This window comes from Pseudonaja textilis, chromosome 2 (genome assembly GCF_049901715.1).
Source record: "Pseudonaja textilis isolate UNSWEBS1 chromosome 2, rPseTex1.2, whole genome shotgun sequence".
NCBI lineage: Eukaryota > Metazoa > Chordata > Lepidosauria > Squamata > Elapidae > Pseudonaja > Pseudonaja textilis.
This window is the reverse complement of record NC_141991.1, coordinates 117,722,989-117,745,810: the sequence shown is the minus strand read 5'-3', so window position 1 is coordinate 117,745,810 and position 22,822 is coordinate 117,722,989. Positions and strand designations below refer to the sequence as shown.

Below are 22,822 nucleotides of genomic sequence, written 5' to 3'. Positions count from 1 at the left end.
GTCTAGCGAAGGGGAAAAAAGTCGTGATTCGTCATGTGACAACATGATGTCGCGAGTTTGACACCCCTGGAATAGACGATCCATATATTGTATTATGCCATGCAACTGATTTGGTCCAAGATCTCTGCAGACTTGATCTATTTTGCGAAAAATTAAAAGAGGAAAATTCCAAAATGTCTTTAAGGAGAAGAAGAGACACAGTGCATGGGTCTTCTGCAGTGTTTTGCCTACACATTTCTGCCGTGGATAATCCTTCATGACTTTAAGGAGACACATTTTACTGTTCACGAGATTGCAGTCATGGTTTCCACAATAAACCTTTAACTTTTGTGATTTATTGCCTAACTATTAAAAATATTGCTTGAGGCAGAAATCTGGAAGCCTGAATGTTTTGGGAACATAATGAGGGAAATCTGTAGCGGGAGCCATCACTTAACTCTATGAGTATTGCATCATGGATACTTTAGATCTGAGGCTGATGTAAGATCAAGGTATATTTTAGACATCTTTTAATAATATTATCTTTAATTCTGCCAGATACATTTCTGGCATGCTTGTCTCTTCCGATAGAAAATTGTATATTAAAAAATAAAATACAGTACAAAAATAGATCTCAACATTATTTTTTTTCAACTATGTTTTATCTAAGGTGATCCGGTGGCTCAGTGGCTAAGATGCTGAGCTTATCGATCAGAAAGGTTGGCAGTTCGGTGGTTCGAATCCCCAGCACCTGTCCCAACCTCTGTCAACCTAGCAGTTCAAAAGCATGTCAAAATGCAAGTAGAAAAATTGGGACCACTTTGGTGGGAAGGAAATAGTGTTCCGTGCGCCTTCGGCATTTAGTCATGCCGGCCACATGACTATGGAGACATCTTTGGACAGCACTGGCTCTTTGGCTTTGTAACGGAGATGAGCACTGCCCCCCTAGAGCCAGAAGCGACTAGCACATATGTGCAAGGGGAACCTTTACCTATGTTTTATCTATATACTTAATAATGGTGAGATCTGTTTTTGTATTCTTTGCAATTTTGCTTCATAACTCATTTTTAATTTAACTTATTAGTTAATAGAAACAAGGGTATATATACAGAACACTCCCTCCTAGTTTTCCCCACAGCAACCCTTTCAGGTAGGTTGGGTGAATTATTTAGTGGGTTTCCATTAAGAGATTGGCTTGGAATTTAGGGCTCTTTGCTCCAATTCAGCAGTCCTCAATCTTTCTGGCTTCATGGACCAGCAGGGGGGGTGGCGGGGGGGGAATGACAAGGGGATGGTTTCACATATTTACCTGCTGTTTGCGCAAATGGAGCTTCGTTGTGCTCATCTGCCACTTGCATGGCCTGCTTCCTAATGGGCTGCTGCCCAATACCAAATTGGGGACCTCTGCTCTAATTTACTACACCACATTGGCTCGCTTACTAAGTGACAATTGAGACTCCAATCAAAATTATCTTCCTTTTTCTTTTTTCATTTTACAAAATGTAGTTGCTGTCATCTTGAAAAAAAACTTTAGGTGGTTTCCAGCAAAATATAGGTAATCCTTGCTTAGAGAGTGACAACAATTTGGACCAGCAAACTCAGTTGCTAATCGTCATGGTAACTTGGAAGATCGTATTACTACAACTACCAGTTGTAAAGTGAATCTGGCTTTGCTTGTCAGAAGATTGTAAAAGTTGATCACATGACCCTGTGAAACTGCAACCATCATAACTATGCCAGCTGACAAGCATCTGAATTTTGATCACATGACTATGGGGATATTGCAATGATCCATTTCTGGGGGTGCCAACTTTGAACGGTTCTAAATCAAGGATATGTATTCCCCTTAATCATATAAAACAATACAATCTACTAATGAATTTTAGTTTTTCATTTTGTCCGTATACAGCATCCTAAGAAATATTCTCGGAAATTTAGACGGGGGAGGATATATTGAGCAGGGCTTTTACAGCGTTAGTCCCTTTGACGCTAGTGATGACACTATTAGAAATCAATGTGAAAGTACGGTATGAAGAAAATTCAGAAGCTATGAACCAAAGATCACCAGCCATATAAACCATCCTCCACGGCAATCCGAAATGAATTGTAATCCGCGGAAACCCACGTCGCAACCAAGGCGTAAACTTTACAAAATCTTCATTGAAGCTCTTTTGTTTTTTTCAAGAGAGCCAGAGTTTTTTGCCATCCTGTATTCATTTAAACAACGAGAGCTTGCGGAACGGAAAGCGTTCGCCAAGCTCCTTCGTGGGAACGGTCACGCAGGGAAACTGGCCGACGGCGGAGGCAGACCAGCCGGCTATACCATGCAACGTGCCTCGGTCTCTTCCTTCCAGCACGGCAACTCGTCTCGTTTTGAAACTGCCAACTGCTAGATAGCAGATCTTGCAACGTGCTTGCAGGCGATGTCGGCTCCCAATGCTGCCTTAGCCGCCGTTGGATTACAGAACAGAAGACGGCGAGCCGCCGTTTCCCTTTTGCAATGACCGCGGAGATCAAAGTATTCAACCAAATCTACCGATTGGCTCCAGGTAGATGCCTCCTTTGCATGCCTGGGTGCACACCTCGTCGACGATGAAGCCAATAGTCTTTTTAAGGGGTACCCTCGCGTGAATATTCGGAAGAACTACATTACCCAGAAATCAACGCGCTAGTCGTGCAAAGGACGTCTGCGCACTAAGACACTCGGATCCAAGTTTGGAGCTTTTAGCTGCCAGTCCTGGCCCATCATGTAGGTGCAGCACAGCTTTCCTTCCCATTGCAATAGCGGGAGAAACCCCACTTTGCAATCTGTTTTGCAAGGCGTGCAATTGCAGCTCCTTCCTCTGCAAGGAAATCTGCTGTGAGAAGTCAGAAAAACTCCAATTGCATGAAGATTGAGCGCTTGCAGTTTGCATCTTTGTTGCAAAACTAGCTACAGAAGGCAAAGTCTTTTGTGTTCCCCTCCCCCATCAAAGCAGAGGGGAAAATGTCTCAGAGAGGTAAGGCTCGGACTTGCGTTATTTGCAGATTTGCAAAAAGTCGTTCATGCATTTTGGAATTGCATGCATGCAATTTGCGGGATACCATTGCATTTTGAAGTTTGAGGCGCTGAATAGCTCTCAGTTGCATTTCCTGTTTAGTATCTGTGTGCTTTTTGCAGGCACACAAGCACACACACACGCGCGCACATACTCGGGCGCGCGGCGTGCACGCACACACAGAGTTCCTGTAAGGCAGGGCTTGCAGTTTAGTTGTACATTGACGTTATTTGCATTCTTTTGCTGGGATTCCTGAGCTTGCCTCCCCCCCCCTCCTTTTGCAGTCTAGATTGATAAAGGGTTTTGAAAAGCTTATGCATGAGCAGCTGTACCTCTCCCTCCCCGCCCCCCCCTTTAAAGGCCAATGCAGATAAATCTGCAGACAGTTTTCAATGCAAATTTAAATCCTTGCGTGTGTTTTAAATCTCTGGAGGAAATGGAAGGTGAAACTTGAGTGGAGTTAACCAAGAATTAAATAGAAGTCTCGGTTTCTATGGGAAAGTATTGTTCTGATGCCCAGTGTTGAGCTCATTTTCCACAGACTTGGCTCCCTCCCCTCGTCGCAAGTAGTATGCGTATTGCAAAGACTAGATTTGGGAAAGTTACGCAGGGGGGGCTCGCTTGATCTTACTTTGGGACACGGTTTTTATCTCGCGCGCGCGTGTTTTTAAGGTGAAGGCAGAGCAAAGAGGCTTCTGTAAGTCTTACGTGAGAGGACGGTTAAAGGTTGGGAGAAATGGAAAAGCTTGCATTTGACACGAATTCAAGAGGAAGTGCGGCTTGCCGTGGCTCATTCAAACTTTAGGGAGATTTCGCTGAACCGTAAGAGAAGTTGTTCTTTGAATCGGGGCCTCTCTCGTCTCGGGGGGCGCTGTGTTTTTGGAGTTTTCCTGGGCTGCATCTTGGGGGGGGCAGAAAGTGTGGAGGCTGCGGGATGAACTCCGAAAGGCCACTTGTAAGAGTTGCTCGGTGAGTAAACAGCGCCTAAGCCAGACAAGGACGAAGACAGGCGTTGCGAGTGGTGTTTGGAAAGGAAAAAGCTGGTGGCCAGCTTCTATTCCCCCCCCCCCTCACACACACGCACACATTGCTGCTTTTCGGGGCAGCCGAATTGTATAATTGATTCCCCATTTGCTGCAGTGATCTCTCCCAGCCAAATGGAGGTTCTGGTACTCTAAAAGCTCTCAGCCCCGTCCTTATGGCCAGGCTGTCAGAATGCCTACCCCGAAGGTGGCTTTCGATCAGTTTAAAAAAAAATCCAACGGGCTAATTTAGTGAATAGTTAAGAAAGGAATCCGTCCTTTGATGCGTGGAGGAGGGAAAGAGGTGTAACGCTCTAGTGCTTCTTTCTTGGAAAAACCGATTGCGGGGCTAAAGGAAAGATGCGGTAATTTTTCACATTTTATTTCGCCCCCCTCCCCTTTCTTCATTTACCGCCAAGCACAAGCTAGTTTTTGCCTGCCTGCTTCTAGGTTTCTGGGAAGAAAAATTGCTTTGGCCACTCTGGTCTTTCTTTGACTGCTTTCCAGCACCATCCAATCTCAGCTTCCTCATATATTTAAATGTGCAATATAGCATTTTCAAAGAGAGAGGATGGCAGCTAGTTACAATATTCTAATTATGGAAATGGTCATCCTCCTTACCCATAATCTCCCCCCCCCCGTTTTTTTTTTTGAAGAAAAGTGCAACTTTAGAAGTACTGAGAACCCGGAATATGTCACTATAAATAAAGGGTCTCACTATTTCTGGGCCTTGATTGAGTGGTATCTGGTCTTACCAGTATATTTGTTATATTCTGTATTTGAAAAATGGTGTTAAGCAGATTTGAGGATGATCCAGATCTTATTGGCCTCTGAAGTGCCCCCACCTCCTGGCTATATTGACAACTATGATTGATGTTTTTCCTTGACTGCCATATTTATTTACTTTTCTATTATGTAGTAATTGTTTTTAATTGCTTCATGATTGTTCACAGCCCAGAGTCATTTGTTTGAGATGGGTAGCTATAGGAATTGAATAAATAAAATAAATAAATATATTGCAAAGTATTTTTTAAACTACATGGTGATTATGGCTTGCGGTTTTCTGTTGTTTGGTTAGCATATACATGGAACCTTACAGAATAACATGCGCTAAAGACAAGTTTCTTCCCCAAAGATCTTACAGATCTTACTTAGCTAGAGAGAGTTGAGGCATCTTCATAAAGTAAAAAGCAATGGAATTTTCTCTGGCTTTGCAGTGTTTTTCTGAAGAGAAAGACTAGGATTTTGTAAACTGTTGAGTGTCCTGAAGAATATAATATTTAAAAAAAGAAAACAGCTTGGTTAAGTTTCTAAAAGTGGTTGATTAAAAATGTAAAAAAGAAAATAAACCTTGCCATCCAAAAATAATGAAATATACAGTCAGACTTCCATAAAAGCAGTAGGTGTCATACTTCCCAAGAATATCTATTAGTGAAGTTGTGGTTGCATTTTATGTTTTGAGGTCAATATTGTGGAATTTACTTTAGTCCACAAGTCTTTATTTTCATCTGCAGGAATGGCCTAGATCTATATGGAGAAATTTTAATTATAGTACAAGTAACTCTTAATTGTGGCTTGATCTTTCTTTATTCCATGTCTTGCCATCAATCCAGCACTGATGTTCCAATACCTCTGTTGTGAGAGACATCTTTTGCTCTCATAATGCAGAGTTGTTTTAGAAAATCTATGGCTTGTTTTATTTAATAAATACTTAAGGTATGCCAGCTGGACATGCAGTTTGGCTCCTTCCTTATAATGGATCTCTGTGCCATCTTGTTCTCATTTCAAGATGATTTGGCAGAAGGTTGGAGACAGATTGTAGAATGAGAAGTTATCCATGTGGCATGCCATGTGCAGACTTGGCATGATGAAGCACTTCTGGGTGGCCTCCAACTAGCAGTATTGACTTCAGTGGTACTATTTTTCATCAATCATTTGAATAGTTTTCAATTGTGTCAATTATTGGTTGGTTGGTTGCCTAAGTGTCATCAAGTCATTGTTGAGTGTTAGTGATCACATCAACCCCTCCATGAAACTTCAGATTGTTTGTTGATCCCCCAAACGTTGTATTATATGAAAACAATTTACTAAACACTTAAAGTAATATTTTTATTAATAGGTGCCTTGGGTGCAATACCAAAATCATTGAAGTGCCACTTGAACACTATCGGCATTGGCAAATTCACCATCAATCAATTGCAGAAGGCAATTGGAACAGCTTAGGATAGATCCTGCAATAATATCTTGTAACATCATCAGACTTCCACATCTGCCTAACCCAGGTCCTTGGGAAGGACTCAATTGGCAGATAAAAATGCCAAATCTAGTCTGAACATATGGATGACTGGGTGACAAACCATAATAATAGGTTTGAGCCCTTGGATAGTTCCATCAACCCTTGGGTGTCAATACTGACTTCTTTGGAGAATCCTGACATAGACAGATTTTCTCCAGGTGGATCTGTCCCTATCGTGATCCTTCAAGTTTTCTAATGGTGCATCCATCACTATAATTATGTATTTAAAACATTTTTGTAGCTGCCCATTTTATATTGAACTCTGGGCAGCTCCCAATCAACAATTAAACCTCCATCAATTAAACAACATAATACTTGTACCTATAAAAACTATAAACTTAAAAAAAAAACCTTGGCACTGAAACTAAGGTTCCGCCATGCAGTCCCTTGTTAAATCCTTTCATCCACCTTACTCTATCCCAGTGTTTGGGGGGGGGCGGTATTTAAATTCTTTTCGGAAGGCTAGGAGACTTGCCAAACTTCACGGAGAAGGATATTCCATAGGGTAGGGACTGCCATGGAAAAGGCAGTCTTCCTAGATTCCATAATATAACAACGGGGAAGGGACTAGGAGTGTACCTAACGCATCTGATCTAACAGGACAGGTAGATGTCCTTAGGGAAAGATGATCCTGCAGATAACCTAGCTTTGTGCTGTACAGAGCTTTAAAAATAATAACCACAGTATCTTGAATTGCACCTGGAAGGAGATTGGGAGCCAGTGTTTTGAAGGGTTCTGAAGACCTGTTCAAATTACTGCAATGTGCTCTACACGAAGCTGTTCTGGAAGACTACCCAGAAGCTACAACTGGTTCAGAATGCGGCAGCGTGTGCACTGATGGCTACCCCTTGGTTTACCTAATGTAATGTGATTTCATATTCATCCTTAATTACAATTCTTTAAATTCCACAGTTCGTTTAGTTCCAGAGCAATAAGGTTCAAACAAGGTGATTCCTGATGTTTTTCATGGAGGTGGTGGGAATATGCTTAACTTCACATTGTGACAACCAATAGTTGGCTTTCTATTTTCACTTAACCTAACTTGGAAGTTTGTGATTTGTTTCTCAATTAGTTGCTGACCATATAGTGTATTTGCTGTTACAGTATAACTGAGCTTTTTCTACTTTCTACTAGTAATAGTTGATTTGATTTGATGATATCCATCTGTGTATGCATGTGTGCGTGTATGTATACACAATTCTTTTAATTATTTGAAGATTGTGTTGGCATTGAAGAAATCATTGGATTGCCAAAAATTCATAATAGAGTTCTGAACAGAATTATGAATTCAGTGCCTTAAAGCAGTTGCGTCTTCTGATTGATTTGCATATCTGCTTTATTTTGCCTGTGACCTCAGTAGAAGTGCTGTCTGCATGCAGATATTTGTGTAGAAAATCGAAGACAACTTTGAAGCAACTGTGAGCTTTATGAGTGCAGATGTTTTAATGCTTCAAAATAAAACTTTTGTTTGAATTGATGTGCTTCTATAACTCATGTATTCCCATTCGTTCATTGTTGGACATTGGAAAACTTGACGCTATTTCAGGATCCTGGGAACTGCAGTGCAATGCATCTGGGAGGTGCTTGATATGCGACAGGTTGCTATAGATACAGCTTTCATGTCTTTCCAGGATCAGCTCAAGTAATTTTCTCCAAGTGATGCAGGTTCAATGAAGAGTGATTAGATAAATATTTGAACTAATATTAGGTGTGTTTTGAATTAGTTGACACACTAGTTTAAACTGTCTGTTATGCATCTGTAATTGTGAACTGCTATGATTCTTCTTGACTAAGCCTGAATACAGCATTGTATGGGGAAGAATGTTAAATACTTGGGTTATACTAGTAACTAGAATATATTCTGTGTAGCCCATCTGGAGGCTTTGCAATCCCTTAAATCACAAGGAAATTAATTTATAAGGTATCACTTTACTCAATAGCTGAGAAACATATAAAGTATTAAGTTTACTAAGATCTGTTGGTAAACCACATTTGCTGGTTTTCCACTACATGCTAAACTAGAAATCATGATTTTACACATTGCGATGGCTAGGTTTACTCCAAATCAACCAACCTACTTTATGTCTTATTATGCCATGAACCCAGTTAGTATTTATCTTCCTGTTATTTTGACCTTTGTGCCATCTGCAACTATCTGAATGTGAGAACTTACCTGTACTCATTCGTATTGTTTAAAAAGGCTTATTTGGAATAATCTCCATGCTGTTAATTCCAAAGAAAACTTTATGGGAAATAGCATGCATGACTTCTGCTAAGTGACTGTGCAAGTCCCATGCCCTGTCTTGCAACTTACGTATGGCACTTAAGAATTAAAATGAGTGTTTGGGCTTGTATTCTATGAGCGGGTGAATTCAATCTTTTTGATGAACATTCCTTTTAAGTATATCGCTGTGGAGCAATTCACAAAAATCTCACTTTTTCTTGAAAGCTTACTAAAATTGGACCTCTTCAGAATGGAATTTCACAGGTATTTTGATCACTTCTGAGCCACAGGGCCTTGGAATAACACTTAACAAGACTTCTGCCCAAATACTTCAGTGACCATATTTGCTCTGCTTTTTGTGTCATATCAGTCATGTTGGTGTAATGCAATGCGAATTATTATTTACAGAGCTGTTAAAAAGGATAAATACTGAAATAACACCAATTCTGTTGTTTTACCAAAGGATAATTAGTTCTGAGTGCTTACAAATTAGTACTTAGTTGAAATAAGTCACTGATAATTATTTTCAGGTAATGAGCATAATAACCAAGGCCAAGACCTGGAATTCTCTCTGCTGCAGTGGAAAATGTAACAGCACTTTGGGGTTCAAGTGAAGAGTCCTTTTCCAATTCTGGTTTACCTAGACTAGAGTCTCTTCCCAGAGCATCCACTTTTTTTCACAAATGGCATTTTATTTATTTGTTTGTTTGTTTGTTAATTTTATTTGCTGCCCATTTTATCATGGGTCTACTGTGGACTACTTGCAACAATCAAATGGAAAACAATGATTGAAAATGCAAACAAAACAGTAAAAATAAACAGTAGAAGTACAATAACATGAAATTAAAATGAAACATTTAGAGACAGTGGAGCCATTGGAGGAATGAAAGTTCCCTGTGCATACCAGGTTGATAAAAAATCTTGACTTAACCTACACGGCTTTTTTTTGACTAACTAAAACAAGGGTCTTCAAACTTGGCAAGTTTAAGACTTGTAGACTTCCACTCCCAGAATTCCTGAGCTAACAAGACTGGAGAAGGAATTCTGGGAGTTGAAGTCCACAAGACTTAAAGCTGTCAAGTTTGAAGACCTCTGAACTAAAATAACCCTAAATACACAGAAGGGCCTGCCTGTTTAATTATGGCTGTGACTTCACTCTGGAAACCGGCTTTCAGATTTCCAAAGCAACGGAGATCTATAAGCTTAAATGTCATGTAGAGCAGGGATCATCAACCTTTTGGACCTCAAGGACTACCAAACTCATAATTTTAAATCCCGCGGACTCCTAATATGAATTTTGACGGATGGTGGCTTGCTGACTTTGGTGGGAAAGTTGATCCCATGTTCCAGAGCTGTAGTAGTCACGGGACTGGTCCTTTGGCATCCCGGAGCAGCTGTTCTTCCACCCGGGTGCACCAGCCTGCTATGGACTGGAGGAGGTGCTCCGGGATGACCAAAGGGCCAGTCTTGTGACTACTGCAGCCCTGGAATATGGGACTGACTTTCCCACCAACATCAGCAAGCCACTCTGAGGTGGATTTCCCTGCCCCGCCGTTGGTCTTACCTTCCAGTTCCAGCTCATGTGGCTCTACAAGTTAAGGTTTGGGCTCGGCTGAAGGGTGGGGGCCAGTGGGTGGGCGGGCCATGTGGGCGGCACAGTCTTGTGTTCTTGCGCAGCCTGGATTAATTGCTTTGGGGGTGTACTTTGAGGGGAACATTTCTCTGAGGACCACCAAAATTTTCTCGTGGACCACCAGTGGTCCCTGGCTCACCAGTTGGTGACCACTGATATAGAGGATATATAAATCTTTCCACTTGTCAAATGAATATATGTCACTGAATTATATGTTGCCTGCATGGTAAGTGGTACTTTCTTAGTATCATGACTACTTGTCTTCATGCTGCTGCATATTTTGGCTATATGGACACCTGATTGTGATGGAAGATTTTTAATTTGTGTGATGTCAAGATATTTTGTGGCTGTATTTCAGCTAATTGTATACTTTATTTCTGCCCTTTTTTGACAGATTAAGTCTTAGTTGAATGAGTGAGAAAAGTCTCTTTGAGGAACATATGGCAGCTATAGTAAATTATTTAAAAAAAACACTCTTGGAATTAAACTCTGAGATATAGCTTTTCATTTCCCATTTTATAGAAGAAACTACAGTTGTATATATTTTAATACATTTTCTCGTCTTTCCCCTTAGATGTTGGTATGTCAGTCGTTCCATTCTACAGTTTTTATATAGCTGCCATATGCTTTACCTAATGCTGACTTTGAACACCACTCAGCCTGTAGTTGGTGCAGAAGCAGACCCTACCTCCTGGCAGCTGAAGCCAAATATTCTGTGAAGGTAGTCCTCAAGATATGACCATAATGGAGCTTGCCTATTACAGTTGCATGTTGTGGCAAATGGTGAAATGTGTCACCTAACGACACCCTCCATCCTCCCTGCTGTCCCCAGTGAAACATAAAATGAATGTATGGGTCATTAATCAGAGTGTGGGTGCCTCCTGGGTGGGAGAGATTGTTGGAGGCCCAACACAAGCCCAGGCCCACTTGCCCTGGGATTCCCAAGGCAGCCTCCCCGAGAGACCCCATGCTCCACTTCCCATACCTTGGGGCCCCTGTAGGCCTTTTCCAATTCCAGGTCCTCCCCGTCCTTAGGCCTGATTTCTACCCCACTAGACCAAACACCCACCTCCTCCCTTATCTTTTGAAGAGTTCTGATCCCTTCCAGGGCACTAGAATGACTTCCTTCTTTGTGCAACCTCTTGGCACAGTTCTGAAGGCAGCCATCATTTTGTCCCACCTGCAAAATGGTGGTTGCATTTGGATCTCTCCCACAAAGTTCAGGGGCAAACTGCTTTGTTTTGCTTTCTTACCAAGATCTGCAGTGCTGGAAAACCTTTCTAGAAGCTTCTGGAGGACTGTGCAGACCTGTCTAAGGCAGCAAATTGATGCAATTTTGCTGATGGCTGCCATTTTTGTCCCACCCACAAACAGGCAGGACAAAATGACAGCTGCATTTGGATCGCCAATGTGCAGCCCGGGTACATATGGCCTTCCTTCCTTATGACATCGAGAGAGCTTCAAAAGGCAAGTATATGGGGCATGATGGGCATTTGGAAAGGAAGCCCAAGTGCTCCAGATTTCCAGTGGGATGGGATGGGAGAGAGGCACGAGGGCGCTGCAGTGACCCTGTGGTGAGTCAGAAGAGTGAATAGTTGCAAGACCACAGCAGATGTCATAACTTTGAAATGGGGTCGTATCAATGGTGGTATGCTACTGGTTCGGACTGGTTCGACCAACGGGTAGTAAAAAAAAAAAAAAGCTGACGATCAGCTGAGAGAAGGAAAAAAATCCTCAGACAATCAGCTGAGAGGAAAAAGAAGAGAAAAGCACAGGATTGGTCCTCCCACCTGCCCCTGCGCTTTGCTTTATCCTCTTAGCTGGTTGGTGCTGCAGGTCTCAGCTGGTATGGGGAAAGCTGTGTGCCGGTGTTAGGCAAAGCATGCCCACCAAGCCATGCCCACCGAATTGGTGTTAAAACAATTTGAATCCAACCACTGAGTCGTATATAGTTTTGGTGGGGGCAGGGGGGTCTGTTGTATCTCGAGGATTCCTTACAGTAGATGTTTAGTTAGCTCCTAGTAGGCCTTTTGATCTTTTAAAAGGGCAGAAGGGGAGGCTTTTACTTCCTCCAGGCGCAACCAATAAAACCACTGAGATTGATGCATGGTTTGAACTTGTCTTTTTTTAAAAAAAAACCAAAAACAAATTTTATTAATTTTACAATTAAAAACAATTCAACAACACATACACAGATAGAAGAGCCTGTCTTGAGGAAGTCAGTGGGGCCTATGAGAACCCATGCCTTAAATAAATCAGCTTTGGCTTACAGTACCAGAGTGCATTTTCATGGGATTATGAATGTAGCAATAAGATTGTAGCTCAGGATGCAGTAGTTTGGGTTAAGATCTTAGTTTTTCAAATGTAAAACAGCTTGGATATCTGAGAATTATCTCCTTCCTCGCATCCTCCCTTCTATCCCTAACTGTAGAAGGAAAGATCTTCTAGGACAGAGTGGAGAAGAATGAGGTGGGGAATGTTTGAGAGAGGTTCCACCTTTGATGGGTTTCCTGGGTTTTTACATGGAGCGTTCTCAGTAAAAATACAGAAGTGGTTGCCCTTGCTTTCTTCTGGGATTCTTGTTCCTTGTGTTTTTTTTTTCCTTCCTAATTTAGTCCATTGCTTTAGAGGTCTTCCATCAAAATATTAACCAGCCCCAGATCTGCTTTTTTTCCCCTTCTATCTGGGACAAGGCTAGCCAGGGGCTTACCACCTGTCACTGAATATTGATGTGCCTTCTCAGATTTTCTTCTGGCAGGTTTTGGTTGGTTTAGTCTGATTGATCTGTGATCTTTGTTTTGATTGGAATTTTATTACTGTGTTTTACCTGTAGCTTATTCTTGTAAGCTCTCCCGATTAGTCATAGACTCTGCAAAGCCTACTTGATAAAACACTTAATACTGTATAAATAAACAGATGGTATGGTGAGGAAGATATGTCCCTAGATACACACACAAATCCCAGTGTGTTTATTAGCATGATCTTTTAGAATCCCTAATTTTTCTGCTGTTTTGAAAAGGAGGGGCGTAAGGGACAAGGAAAAGATAGCTTAAAATGAAATTGTCACCCTTTTTTCTTTCCAGCCTAATACAATATTGTGTGTCTTCTGCATTAGTACTCTTTCAGATCTCGATATCTGAATTGTGTGTTTCCAATGTGGAATTAACCTGAGAATTGGAATGGTGTGAAATCTACTGGTAGTACGAAAGGGGTGTTGGTTCTTACCTGATACGCTTCTTTTCATGGAGCTGTCGAGAGCGTCCAGGTTGGGAGGAGCTCCAGTCTCGGCTCTTACAGGCTGAGCTTGAAATTGAGGAACGCCCCTCACCGTCACGTGGTCCTCGGGCGCTCCCCAGGTTTTTGCGCAGACGAGAAGGAAGGTCCTGTTCTCATCACACTCAGGAAAAAAATATATTAGATTGCTCGGTCGAACAGCCAGGTTTCCCACCAGACGGCCTACGGGTGGGGCTGGACGCTCTCGACAGCTCCATGAAAAGAAGCGTATCAGGTAAGAACCAACGCCCTTTTCCATAGAGCTGTCTCGGCGTCCAGGTTGGGACATACCAAAGCTTGGCTAGTCCTGCGGGTGGGGCCCCGTCTGGTATAGAATCTCTCCTGGAACCCTGATGACCCGCTGGAAGGCATGCCCAACAGAAGAAACCCCTGGAGATTGGAATGTCTCAACAAGGGGCCTAAAGAGGAGGTGGAGCTGTCCAGAAGGCAGTCCCGCCAAAGAGGCCAACAGGTGTGCACTGGGACCGGGAATCAAGAGACTGGGAAGATTGACCCGTGTTGGGAATTCCCTGGGAGAACTCTGGGACAGAGAGGAGGAGGGAGGCGCAGAGGAGCCCTAAAACTAGAGGCCGGGAAGCGCGGCAATGGGCTACCTCCATGACCCGGGAGAGAAGGAGGGGCCCCTCTGCTAGGATCAGGAAGGCCCCGGGAACCAATTGCTTGGATGTAGCGAGTTCCCGGAACAGCAGCCTGTCCTGGGGGAGCCAGGTTCGGTTCCGCCCAACGGCGAGGCGGACGACTTTGCTCAAGGACCCAGCTGGCCGAGGGCCGCCTTGTCTGGGGATAAAAGTAGTAGTGAAGGCTAGAAATCTGTGTGAGGACCGGGAGCGCAAGAAGGGACCCCAGCTAGCATTGGATGGGGGTAGATGTGTTGCCGACCAGTTGCCCAGGGCAGGGTGAGGAGGACAAGAGTGCTCCTGGGGTAGGAGTCTATTGCAAGCAGGGGTTAAAGGTCGGGGTAGAGATTGGCCTTCTCGCACTCCTTCCTCTCTCCTTTTTTTCTTTTTTTCTTTTTTTTTCTTTTTCTTTTAAAAGCAAGCGCCTGGGGACGACTGCATTATCGGGAACGACGGAACGAACCTCTCCCGGATCCCCGGGAGGGCTTCCTGGAAGAGTTACCTCCGGACCCATCCGGCTCCGCTCGGTAGGGAGATCTGTAGGGAGAGGATCGGTAGTATCTGGAAAAGGAGGAGGAATGGGAAGAACCCTGGCGAGGAGAGGGAGAGGAACCTCTGAAGTCAGACCTCCTAGAGAGGGAAGGGAGGTACCTGCGCTTGTTCCGGGTCTCGGCCAGGAATGGGTCGAGAACCGGTCCAAATAGCTTCCCCCCAGAGATGGGGGCTGATGCTAGCTTAGTCTTGTTTTTAACGTCTGCTTGCCAGTGGCGGAGCCAGAGTAGAAGGCGGGCGGTAACCTGGGACGAAATGGCCCTGGTGGAGAACTTTGCCGCCTGGAAGGTGGCGTCTGCCGAAAACTCGGCCGCGGCCAGGATCTTGGCAATGTCCTGGTGCGCCCTGAGATTGGCTGCGGGAACATGCTGCTTGAGCTGCTGGAGCCACTTGATGGAAGACCTGGTGAAAAAGACGCGGCAGTGGAGGCCCTGACTGCCCAGGCGTCAGAGAGGTGAGCGTGGCACAGGGCCAGTTCAGCTGGCTTGTCCTCGGGCTGGAGAGCATCGAGTGAGTCGCTGGGAGTAGAGCGGGAAGCCAGGCCTACCACGGGCTCGTCCACGGGGAGGGGATCGAGCAAGGTGGAGAACTGCGGTTCCAGGTTAAAAAACCGCTTGTCCTGGGCGTTGGGGGGGGAGGGGGCCCCAAGGAGGCCAGCTGCCTAGAGACCATGTCTGAGAATATGGGTGGGACAGGGATCACCTCAGTTTCCACCATGGGCTGAGAGAAGAGAGAGTCGGGAGGAACCCCTGCCGCCGCTGGTGGGGAGGGGGTTCAGGCCCGAGGTAGTCCTGGCTTTGAACAGGAGGGACCTAAATAGGTGCGGTTTAAAGAGCCTAAAAACACGGGCTGGCCTGGAGAGAGGCCCTCATCCTCCGACATGTCCCCCTCTAGGGGGCCTGTTCCCGAAAAGAGTTCGCTGCCTATGAGGGACCCCATGTCAAGGTCCTGCTCGTCCCCAAAGAGGGAAGGGTCCCCGGGTTCTTGGGCCTCCATCCCCTCCATCTCCAAAGGTAAGGTTAAGTCCCCTTGGGGAGTTGCCTGACCATGCGAGGCCGCTGATCCTAGGGCCTCGGGGGCCGCAGGCCGAGGAGCCAGACCGGCCAGCTGCTGCATCTGTTGCGCTACCCTTTGCCGGATGGCCAGCTCCATAGCCTGCATTAGGTTTTCGGGTATTTCCGCTATGGGGGGTGGGTGAGACTCCTCCGGGCGCAGTTCTACAGCAGTGGTGGGCAAGGTGACCTCAGGGGCCTGTCCAGGCTGTGGGGAAGAAGCAGAAGCAGGAGAGGAGGGGAGAGGAGGATGGGTGGAGGTTGATGGAGCGGAAGGGTCCCGGGGCACAGAGCTTGACTCATGAGAGCGTCTGTCAATTTCCCTTTCGAGGGCCCTGTGTCGCCTGAGGGCATCCCTTTGGGAAGCTTTGGATGGTTCCTGTGCCTGTTTGCGCAGGTGGTGGGATTTAGCCTTGGCCTTCAGAGAAGTGCCACGAGAGGTATTGTCATCTGCCATCTGGAGAGGAGAGAAAAAGGAAAAAAATTTCTGGTTAATGCGAGGCGGTTAACGGGTCTGGGTACAGCCTAAGCAGAGGCTGGAACTCCCAGTGCTCGTATTGCACCCCTTTTTGTCAAGGCAACAGAATTGTTCTGCAACGTGTTGGGAAGTAGGGCCTAGCCGGGGCCAATCAGCCAGAATGAACGCCAAGCTGTCCCTGCCGGGCGAACCGGGAAGGGACCTAGGCAGGATTGCAAGGTATTTGAGCAGTCCCAGGATCTGCCCAGGAGTCAGGAAACAATGCGGCCTACTGGTAGGCCTCTGATAAAAACCAATGACCCTGGGGCCGCAGGTAGAAGGGAATAATGTAAGCTGAAACCAGGTCTGGATGCGGCCTACATGGAGGCCGGGAATCCCAGCGCACGTTCCACATCCCCTTTTAGTCAAAAAAAATTTTTTTTTTTTTTTTAAATAGAGGTTTGGTACGAACCAGGGCCTAGCCCAGAGACCAATCAGCCAGAAGGTGAACGCCAGGCAGCTACCCCTGCCGGACGGACCGGGAAGGGGTGGGGGGCAGAGCTGCTACTTCGCCTGCTGGGGAAAAGGCTGCAGGGCCAACGGGCCCTATTTCTGCAGGAGGCCTGTCGGTAGAATGAAAGACAGGCTGAGACGTGGGAGTCCCAGGCTGCCTAATGGTCAGTTAAGGCTGCGGCCTGTAAAAGGGCCTCTAGTAATGGCGGACGGCCATGCGGCCACTCACAAGATGGCGGCCGTTCCAGGGCACACCCAAGATGGCGGACGCCACAGGGGGCCCAAGATGGAGGCCGCAAGTAACGGAGGCAGCCCCAGCGGCGGTAAACTCCCAGGGAAAAATAAAGAAATTGACCCTTTGGGAGAACCAGGGAAGCGTACCCTGGGCTAGATGGCGTTCGCGGGGGGAACGGCGGCTAAAGCGAGGAGAGGCAGGCAGAAGCGAAGCGGCCTCGCGCGGAGCGATTAGGCGGCAAACGAAGCGGTGGGGGGCAGCGCTCGAAGCGCTCGTTTTCTCCCCTTAAGGAAACAGTTCGGATGTTAAAAACACTCCCTGGGGAGTTCAAACCTGAGTTCCTGCGCTGCCTGTCGTGATCCACGTAGAAAGCGATGAGAGGAAGAGGCCTAGAATGCTGAACGACCGGAGCAAGAGAAAAACAGCCTGTTTGCCACGAGGCTGAGCAAAAAACTGGGGAGCGCCCGAGGACCACGTGACGGTGAGGGGCGTTCCTCAATTTCAAGCTCAGCCTGTAAGAGCCGAGACTGGAGCTCCTCCCAACCTGGACGCTCGAGACAGCTCTATGGAAAATATCCACTCAACCCCAGTTCAGCATTTGTTGTATTGAAGAATGTATACTGATTTATATCTATTGCATGGGGTTTAGCTGGTTGTGTCTCTGCCTCTTGTTATTGGGAACAAGAATCTCCCTTTTGTGGAGTAGCTGGGAGAAGGGGTAATATGATAAAGTGGGGTAGTGCTTTTTATTGTTATTTGAGCCATGAAGACAGTATATTTATGTTAGAGATACAAACAATGTTCACAAAATAGGTATGTAAAGATGTAGAAAAAAAAAACCCTAGTATAATTTCTGTATCGTTGATACTGTGTATAAGAGGTTAGAGTGCAGTACTGCAGGTTACTTCTGCTGACTTGCAGCTGACTGCAATTTGGCAGTTCAGATCTCACCAAGCTCAAGGTTGACTCAGCCTTCCATCCTTCTGAGGTGGGTAAAATGAGGGCCCAGATTGTTGGGGGCAAAATGCTGACTCTGTCTTAGAGAGGGATGTAAAGTACTGTGAAGTGGTATATAAGTCTAAGTGCTATTGCTATGTAGACTGCCATTTAGATTTTTGACTGCTGTATTGTTAGGGCTGCTCTTTTCTATGGCTCAGGTTACTGCTGATTCAGGTGATGTTTAGCAGACTGTGATATCCAAGTACATCCAGTTAAGATTTCTGTACTCTTTATCATTAGAATGGACGAATGTTACATTTCTTCTTCATCTTCTATTTCATAAATCCAGAATTTATTAAAAGTCTGCAATGTTAGTTTTCATTAGTTTGAGGATTTCTAGAGTACATGAAATGGGATTATATACTATTTATTCAATATCTTGTTAGTTGAAAAGGATCCATGATGGCTTACAGAAATTTGAATAATAGTAACAACCTTAAGTTTATGTCTGAAAGACAAAATGCGTGAGGAAAAGGGTTATGGGAGGGATGAAAGAACTCCCCCCCCCCCCAAACAAATGTAAAAAACTTTTTATGATACAAGTACCTAATCCTTAGTTAATGACTACAGGTAGTTCTTGACTAACGATCCCAGTTGAGCCCAAAATATATGTTTGCTAAGCGTAACATAAGTTAAGTGCAAGAGACAGTTAAGTGAGTTTTTACCCCATTGTATGACTCTTCTTGCCACAGTTGTTAAGTTGAATCACTGCAGTTGTTAAGTTAGTAACACGGGTGTTAAATGAATCAGACTTCCCTATTGTCTTCGTTGTCAGAAGATTGTAAAAGGTGATCACTTGACCCCAGGACATTGCAGCCATCATAAATATGAGCCAGTTACCAAGTGTTTGGATTTTGATCCACGTGACCATGGGGATGGTGCAACAGTCGTAAGTGAGAAAAATGGTCACTGCCAACACTGCAGTTTGGGGCAAGAAGAGCAACTAACATCTCTTCTGGCAGAGAGCCACTCAGGCTTCATCCCAGATAAATGTTGCCCTCCGAGAGGATATAGTTAAAAGTTATCTACAAATATCTTTGTTTTATTATTTTTATCTTTTCACATAGACCAGTGGTGGTTAACCTTTTTGGGCTCCTGTGCCAAAAATTGTGTGTGTGCTTGCACGCTCGCACTTACGTGACAGCACCAAGAAGGCATGCACGCCCCCCAAGCCCCCTACGCATGTGCGTGCAATCACCCCCCACCACCCCCTTACCTGCACTGTGCCTCACAGCTGATTTTTGGCTGGTTTGAGGCCTTTTTTGGCCTCCCAGAAGCTTAAGGAAGGCTTCTGCAAGCTTTGCAGGCCGAAAGCTAGGCCCGTTTTCGTCACTTCCAGTATTTTTGAAAAAACACATTTTTGGAAGGCCAAAAAAGGCCTCAAACCAGCCGAAAATCAGCTGTGAGGCATGTGCATGCGCAGTAAGGTAAGTTTGCCTGCAGCTCACGTGCTGGAACAAATGGCTCTGCTTGCCATAGGTTCGCCATCATACACATAGACAATATAGTACAGGGCTCTCCAACCTTGGCAACTTTAAGACTTGTGGACTTCAACTCCCAGAGTTCCTCAACCAGCTGGTTGAGGAACTCTGGGAGTTGAAGTCCACAAGTCTTAAAGTTGCCAAGGTTGGAGAGTCCTGGTATAGTATACTCTTTATACCCCTGATCCCGATTGTGATATCACAATCATACCTATAATTAATTTACAGATTTTTAAAACAGCAGTATTACATCTCTTATCAACAGCGCAGAGACAAGTTGCTGAGGAGCTTAAAACTAAATCTAAATCTGACAATTAAGGACCCCCCTCCCCCTCATTAGCTATTTATTACTTTTTCTTGGCTGCCTAAACACAAAATGTTCTTTTAAGCCTTTTAACTTCTCTGTAATGTTTTCCATGGATCAAGTTGTGGATGTGTATTGTTATCTATTGTTGGGACCACAATTCTGTAGGTACAACCATTAATTAAAAAATGCATTATGCACATATGATCCCTTATGTGCTTAATAGTATTTATAATGGTTTTTGTATTTAACAAGTCTTTTTTTTAATAGCCATCATGCAAGTAATAATAATTCTTTATTTGCGGTCACAGACCAAAACACAAGTACAACAAAAGAAGAACATGGGAAAATTAATCATGAACAATTGGTCACCAAAAACTTGACTAAGGGGAATTACAGCGTTCTCCTCTGATGGTTACACTCTTAAAATTTTTTTCACTGCAAGTAATTTTCACTGGTCGTTATCCCTTAAATTTTATTTTCCTCTAATGTCTCCTTTTACTATTCTTTACTTTTTTATCTTCTTCAACAGTTGATGGATATATAGTACGTGTCCTGGAAGAATTCATCTCCCTGCATCTGATGAAGCTGATTATTGCACAGAAATCGAAGTAATTTTTTTAGACTAAAGAGCTGAAAGACACTTTATTTAAATAACAAAAGAAATACAGCTGTTCTCTTGTTATTTTTTAGTGAAAAGTGCTGAAATTTCCATAGGCAATGCCTTTTTTAAAAAAAGACAGATAGGTTCTGTATGCTAGAAATGTTGAACATACTGCATTTTATACTTCAGCCTATAATTTGCTTTTTATCTCTCAATGATGTTATTCAAGACTACCACTTAGGTGTCCAAAGAGATTTGAAAATATTGGCTGTTCATTTTAGACCATCCAAATCCTACTAGCCTTCTCCAACTGGGCATTGGAGTTTTCCCAAAAGTGTTCAAATTGAAAGAATAAATGTATGAAAGTTAGGGTGAAATCAATAGAAAATGCACTTACAGTTCTTTGTTCTAATCTTTCTCCTTGATAGACTGAGAGATATTTGTTACAGTCTTCTTAGAAATTCCTGCTCCTTCACATTTGTGGAGGTGAAATGAGGGAAGAGTGGATGGGCTTTAAATTCACAGCTTCCAAACTTTTCACAGTCTTCAGTCACATTGCCGATCCAGAAGGAAACATATGTCACCAGTAATCAGCATGATTTCTTTATTGGTTCTATTGGAAGAGTTTTTTTTAAGTTAAAAGGTAAATTTGTCTTTGTAAGTAAGCCCTGTGGCTAAAACAGCAGAGGTGGCTTTCTCTGGCTCTTTAAGAAAATTGGTCTGCATAGTTGCAAGAACTGACAGAGTTAGAAAGTGGTGGAGAATCTGCAGCCTCATTAACAGGGAATGGGACAACTTGCCATTGCCAGCTCACCATGGCAAACTCGCCATGGGATAACTTGCTCCAGGACAATTTAACAATTCTATTTAATTATTTAAAATAAATAAAATTTATTTTAATTTTTGCCATGCACATTTCATTTTGTCCCTCCTTTTGCATTCTTTTTTAAATGATTCTATTCCACCATTTCTTTGATATTAGTGTAACTCTTGTCCTGCAGCCAGCTGTCCTGTCGTGAGATGGCCATGGCAAGTTGTCCTGCAGTAAGTTGACCATGGCAAATTGGCTGTGGCAAGTTGGCCATGGCGAATTGTCAGGGACTGTCATTAACAACCATCTAGCATTATTGTTTTGTTAGAGAAGGGAGCATTGTAAATCTCACTGTTAACATTTAACTATTGAGAATAAATCAAATCATTGGAAATCATTTAAGACTATAAACACACACACACACACACACAGAGTCCTTGAGTTGCAACTTTAACTGAGATTGGCAATGATGGTCATCAGTCATGATGGTTGTAAAGTGGTTTACCACATGGCTGGACCCAATTTTATTACCTTTATTGTGGTGCTTGTAAAACATACACTGTGGTGATTAAGCAAACCCTGTTTTTAATATTTGCTATGGGCATTTTTTTTTTTGCTGGAAACCGGATGTAAAAACGGTAGAAAAAGATGGTCACGTAAATGGGATTACTTAGTGCCCAGATATGATCACATTGGGCCCAACATCTGAACTTTGAAATTGGCTCATGTAGCTCTTCATGGGTCTGTCATAACTTCAAATAGTACTAAGCCACTGGTTATAAGTCAAAGATTACCTCTATATATAGACATAAACAGCAACCTAGGGAAAGTCCTTGGGAACTCAGAAAGATGTTTTTGAATCAGGCCTATTTTATTATATGTAATGTAACATAACTGAGGAAAGTTTATTATTATTTTTTTCTCATAGTAGCATAGAGTTACTACCTTAACTTCAATTCCTTATGTGAAAGAGAACTATTTTCTCCACAGGCTTGCTGTAAGTGACAACACCATGCTCCAAATGTAATACTCTTATGTGAACCATGTTATAGTTCAGTTTGTGAAAATGCTCAGGGTGATGGATTGTAGGATGAGAATGAAATCGGCAGGATATCCAAATGATAATGGTAATTCTGACCAAAATAAAAACCATGGTTGTTAAATGAAACCGGTTTCCCCATTGACTTTGCTTGTCAGAAGGTGATCACATGACACCAGTACACTGCAACCATCATAAATATGATCAGTTGCCAAGCATCTGAATTTTGATCGCATGACCAAGGGGATATTGCAGTGGTTGGAAGGGTGAAAAAATGGTCATGTGTCACTTTTTTCAGCACGGTTGTAACTTCGAATGGTCCCTAAATAAATGTTGTAAGTCAAGGACTACCTGTACTGCATTCTAACCACTGTGTCACCACAGTCATCTTGGTCTCTCACAGAGACTCCCTGGTCTCTGTGATACATTAAATCTTTTTATAAAAAAGTGATTCCACTGAGGAGGATACAGGGATTATGATAAAAGCAAGAAAAATAGATTTGGTTAGGACACTATTTTCTCAGCCTTTAGCAATTTTAAAATGTGTGGACTTCAACTCCTAGAATTCTCCAGCCAACAATGCTGGCTGGGAATTCTGGGAATTGAAGTCCACACTTCTTAAAAGTTGCTAAGATTGAGAAATACTGGGTCAGGGCTTCTGTAACTGGCACA

The 22,822-nt window shown here is 43.7% G+C and overlaps 1 protein-coding gene across 1 annotated transcript in view; it reads left to right on the top strand.

Moving 5' to 3' along the window:
* The first annotated feature begins 2,190 nt into the window (after nt 1-2,190).
* The window catches only part of MAP2K6 (mitogen-activated protein kinase kinase 6), a 96,534-nt gene continuing 75,902 nt past the window's right edge, over nt 2,191-22,822 (top strand). Inside the window, exon 1 of the mRNA XM_026701713.2 lies at nt 2,191-2,978. Coding sequence (XP_026557498.1) covers nt 2,966-2,978 — 13 coding nt within the window. The 5' untranslated portion in view covers nt 2,191-2,965. The remainder of the gene's footprint in view (nt 2,979-22,822) is intronic.